The 5585-nt window shown below is 45.6% G+C and overlaps 1 protein-coding gene across 1 annotated transcript in view; it reads right to left on the bottom strand.

Annotated features, from left to right (window-relative positions):
- The window catches only part of SARC_01150 (hypothetical protein), a 15557-nt gene that overhangs the window by 8725 nt on the left and 1247 nt on the right, over positions 1 to 5585 (bottom strand). Inside the window, exons 2-9 of the mRNA XM_014305157.1 lie at positions 4923 to 5280; positions 4390 to 4430; positions 3746 to 3892; positions 3099 to 3385; positions 2098 to 2204; positions 1812 to 1930; positions 699 to 807; positions 72 to 241 (exon numbers count right to left, since the gene is read on the bottom strand). Coding sequence (XP_014160632.1) covers positions 72 to 241; positions 699 to 807; positions 1812 to 1930; positions 2098 to 2204; positions 3099 to 3385; positions 3746 to 3892; positions 4390 to 4430; positions 4923 to 5280 — 1338 coding nt within the window. The remainder of the gene's footprint in view (positions 1 to 71; positions 242 to 698; positions 808 to 1811; positions 1931 to 2097; positions 2205 to 3098; positions 3386 to 3745; positions 3893 to 4389; positions 4431 to 4922; positions 5281 to 5585) is intronic.

The following is a 5585-nucleotide window of genomic DNA, read 5'->3' on the forward strand; positions in this document are numbered from 1 at the left end:
ACCATCCAAGACACACATGACACGCGGAAAGACAGACCATCTGGACACATATAAGCACAGCCATCACACACCGAAAGAGTCTTCAGCAACAGATCGGCGATAGAGTCCGCAGCCAAGATGGGCCCAGCAATGTCGAGTGTGCGATCTACCAGCACCAGCGAAGCCTTGGAATAGTAACCGCCTGCGCGCACGTGCCCACCACTGGCCTCGCTCTCGTGCTCGGCTGCAGGGGAATGCATTGCTGTGCAGCACGCAGAACGCAGCGGATATGGGGTGTGTGAGAATGATAACAGTCTGTAGCTGCCACCAAATGTGAGCTGTTGATAATGTGGGCGGTTGGCGGAAAGTAGGTCGGTGTGATTGTATAATCATGTGAATAGTCGGTCTGTGTGATTGTATAATCATGGTCTGTGTGGTTGTGTAAGCATGTGAGCACGTGAGACTCTGTGAGGGGTTGATCACAGAAAATACACACTCCACCGGAAGACAGTGCATCCTCCAATGTGTTACTACGAATAGGGCTGCAGATGCGAAGCACAGTCACTAAAAGAATCCGAATACAACAAAACAAGCTCGCTTGTAGCAGATCGGCACTGTCACATCTAAAAATCTGAAATTCGAAAGCGCAAATCAGGATTATCCAATTAATTCATCAGCGGATGAACGGCTTGTGCTACTCCGTACTATGAACACCATACCACCGACGCCCAACTTCTGAGCCTTGACACATTCTTTGGCTACCAACCGGGCGACATTGCCCACAGAGTACACATCCGCTTTCACACGAAGCGACTCGGTCGCCTCTACCTGCGAGTTAATAGAAAACATACGAGCATGCGCAGAATAAATTGAATATAAACTGTGTACGCGCTCATGATGCGTTTACACAGCCCTAAGTGACGCGTACTGTGAGCACTGTTTTTCATCTGCTTCTCATGTGTCCAAAGCATGGTGATAGATGTACATGTAGGCCCATTTTTTGGCCACGAATATTCTTATTATTTGCTTATGTCCAAGGCATGGTGATACATGTACATGTAGGCCCATTCTTTTTGGCCACGAACCGGTAGGCACAATGTCCACTTCTGATTCAACACAGCCAAAATTGTCGCCTCAAACTGCGAGGATGCGATTGTAGGACTTATACTTCTAAATCGGTCACTTCAGTTCATAATATGTCTATGTGCAAACATGGATACACAGGCGCATACACGAATCTATTACTAAGCTGCAAATGACGATCATAGCACCAAGTATACACCCTCATACTTGTAAATCGGGTCACTTCAGTCCCTAATATGTCTATGCACAAACATGGATATGCACAGGCGCGTACTCGAATCTACTACTAAGCTGCAAATGACGATCATAGCACCAAGTGTACACCCTCATACTTGTAAATCGGGTCACTTTAGTCCCTAATATGTCTATGTACAAACATGGATACACATAGGCGCTTACACGAATCTATTACTAAGCTGCAAATGACGATCATGGCACCAAGAGTACATCCTCATACTTGCAAATCGGGTCAATTTTGTCTATGCACAAACATGGATATACACAGGCGCGTACTCGAATCTATTACTAAGCTGCAAATGACGATCATAGCACCAAGTGTACACCCTCATACTTGTAAATCGGGTCACTTCAGTCCCTGATATGTCTATGCACAAACATGGATATACATCGGTATACCTAAATCTAATACTGATTAGCGCTCGTGGCTCCAAGCGTCTGGATCTCATGTCGAACTGGGACGATTCTTCTGAAACAAAAGTGATATGCTACGTTATGCCAAACACACATACCAGCGCACATCCAAGCTCGCGAATGGATCTCTGAGCTTGCTTCGGAAGTTTATGAGTGTGTAGGTCTTCCAGATCGATCAGAGGCTTGCCTCCCGTATTGACCTTCTTTATGCTATAATCTGTGTGCACACCCCGGAAAATCACAATCAAACCACCGATCAATTCACATACCATTACAGAGCTTGCAGTATAGATACAGTCTTTGCATAAGTTGCACTCCACCAACCCATAGCCTCGGAGGACAGGTTGACAAACCTATCAACAAAAAGAGAGAGTGCCAACGTACCTGACAGACTCGGCACATCCGATGGTATGAGCGAAGGTATCGTTCCACCGAAGGACGGGATGAAGAAGGAGTCGCGGACGGGTGCAACAGTCAGAAGCGGTACATACCTGTACTTAGATATTGTCGGTAGTGAAATGGTATTCAACATGTCAGACAATCTGGGTCAAGAAGTTAAAAAGCGGCACGTATTATATCGGAAATAGTCTGGTCGGTACTGAAAGCTCAAGACATACTAGATATCATGATTTTGAAGTACGTTGAACAGATATATGAAAATCCAGATATATATTACTTTTCCATAAGATGCAATACACTACTAAATGGACACATGCGGATGAGAAAACCATTCAAATAGTCTAACTATGGCGGTGATGGGCAGAATGATAGTTCGATGAACATGGTACAAATGCTGGTGATCTGCAGTGGCACAGATACTGAGGTGAAACTTGAAGAATAAAACCCTACACTTGCCGATGTACAAACAGTTTCAACTTGAAGAACAAAACCATACACTTGTCGATGTACAAACAAAGTTTCTCGTAAACACCACGTCACTGGAGATGTGTATTGCGTCGGACACTAATTACGATTCAGAGTGATACGATGAAAGTCTAGTCTATTCTCCTGGAACTCTGACTACTACGAAGACTTCTCACCACACCCGTACCTTCCCACTACCCACTCCTTCAGACGATGAATTAAAAAACACTAAGCCATATGCTATCACCCCAAGCACACTCGTAAGCCCACACTCACGCCTTACCATAAACACGCACTTCCTCTCGGTTCAGCTATACGAGTCTCTGATGACTCTATTTCCAACTCCAGGTTCGCACCGGCTCAGCCATTGCATGTTGCAGGTGGCATCTGCTCTCCCTCTAATCGAACAGAATTCAAATCACTATAAAACACAGAACTCCAGATTCCCACTCAATCCCAACCACGAGTCCTGTAGGCACACACCCCGACTTCAATCCCACCCACAAGCCCTGTAAACACACCTGACCGTCGCAATGGGCACCTCTTCCGCGCTACCCCAGCCATCCTCGTGTGTGTGAGCTGCAGGGTGTGTGGTGGCGTCCTCTGAGGTGCTCGCACTCGCATCACTACTATCCTCATCCCATCCATCGGATTGCTTGCCCCAGTCATCGGCGCCGTTGTCCCACGCATTGTTGTCTGGCTCGTTGCGTTTGGTGTGTGTGTGCCCTTTAGTCTTCGTGGTGGCACTGTCCCCGTCACTCCACCCGTCATTCTCCTCATTCCAGTCATCAACGTCCCAATCGTTGGTCTAACACACAATTTGATTCACAAATCAGTTATGTTGTATGGCGTGTATTTGTTATTGCTGTTCTACTTAAACAACAACAGGTACATATCTTGATCCCTGTATACATCGTACTAAGGTCAAACGGTACTCAAACTTTGTGATCCTTCCACAGGAGAAGTAGGGGGGGGGAACAAGGTAAATACACCAACTTGATTTTTTAGAGACAATGCGATACGTTTAAATACAGGACAATGGGGCACGCTCGGCAACAAGCTGCGAGTGTAACAAGGTATGCTTTCCTATACATCGTAAAGTAGTTCTACTCGACTACACGGTCGCGCTATTACTCAGAAATAAACGCAGCTAACACCATAAACACACCTCTGCAGGCGCTTTCCTACTTTCATCCGATTGTGGACGTTGGTCAGTCTGGTTCATGTTGGATCCCTCTGGAAGACTACATGGTGTGTTGATGTCTTTTATAGTCGCATTCACCTCCGCCGATTCGAACCCAGACTCTAGCCACTCCTATGCAGAATACAAAGCCAGCCATAGAGGTGTTATGAAGCAGCAGAGCTACATGTGACCTCGAGTGGGAGCCGTAAATGAGTTCCACGCGTCAACTAAATGTGGGAACTACAGTTGTCAATCCAGCGTAAGTGCTCGTATCATGATCAATCAAACATCACTCATGCGAGTACAACCACTTCCTAAACAAAGCGAAAATGCATTCGGATGCATGCTTGTGCAAATGGCAATAAAGAATCGAATAATACTTAAAGAACCGAATGATATTTAGATCCGCTCACATGCTCGAGACAAACACATGTGTTTGTTAAAGAATCGTGACTCAAATAAGCTGTCGACAATAGACCTTAGACTGATAGACTTTACGTAAGGGTGAAACCATATTCGTTGAACTGCTTCACACCACTATGCACAAGGCCTACAGCGTACGATGGCGGCGGGTAAACTCCAGCACAAATGCACGCACGTGCCCAGTATAACTCGCTGTTAGCACTTACCTGTATCTCGATCTCCAAGCCCTGCAGATAATTTTCCTTCACTGGGTTAGGTTTGTAGGTGGATATATGAAAATCGGAACAGATGAAACGCTAAAATAAGATCATGATAGGCAGTTCCCACGCGGTGTGGGACATCTCAGCTGCGTTACCTATGCATCAATCAAAGCTATAGGGATGAAAGTATGGTGCAAAAAGGGATCGCTCCATAGACACCAGTCATCAGAATCTGGTTGCTACACTTAGTGTGTTACAAAGCAATAAATAACAACAACAATGCGAAATCAATGGAGTCCATACACGGAGCCGTGAGCGATTACCAATTTTCCAGTGGAGACCACACCCAACAATCAAAACAAAGTAATTGAGATAGTCCTGTATACAAGACCAACCAACTACACCCGAGCAACGTGATAACGAGTGTAGTACAAGCAATCGTACAATGGAAATACAGAATATTAAACCCCTCTCCATCATATGAAGTCTATATAGGTACACAGCCATGGCCACACTACGTGCATGCGCACTCGCATTACCTGTCGTCATATCGTGTGCTTTGCCATCGTAGCCACACAGCACCACACACTCTCCGAACTTGTTCGACTGTAGCACAGCTCTGAGATGATGTGTCACGTTACTTAGTGATGTACCAGCGACCACTACCACTTTACTGCCCTGAAGCCCTACACAGTGGCCCGCTGGTTGGAAGTTCGGATACAACTCCGCACGCTCATCTCTACCCAAGCTATTCTTTGTGAAAGCTTCGTTTGCCTGTAACTCCAACACACTGTACGCGCCCCCGTCTAGTAAGGCACAGACACCACCGCCTATACCCGACCATCTCAGCGACTCACTCGCGCAAGTATCCATGAAGACTATACTGCCGCCGTTTATCTGTATCAATCCAGTATAAAATGGATGAACATCAGCCTCAGCGATCGATAGCACATCGAGATGAAATAGGTGACAGTCTGACCCTCGGTACAGAAACTACACACTACAGGCATGATGAGAAAATAACACACTACCTACATAGGACGGTAATCCTCACGAACGCTAAAAAATGTCAGAGAGCACACGGTTCAGTCAGATGCTAAACTCGTATTTAGTAAATCAATGGAAAAATGAAAAAAAATTGTGGCATAGAAAAAGTAATCTTGTCATTTATGTCCATATGAACATACACATACACACATATA

The sequence above is a fragment of the Sphaeroforma arctica genome (genome assembly GCF_001186125.1).
Source record: "Sphaeroforma arctica JP610 unplaced genomic scaffold supercont1.43, whole genome shotgun sequence".
In the NCBI taxonomy this organism is placed as follows: Eukaryota; class Ichthyosporea; order Ichthyophonida; genus Sphaeroforma; species Sphaeroforma arctica.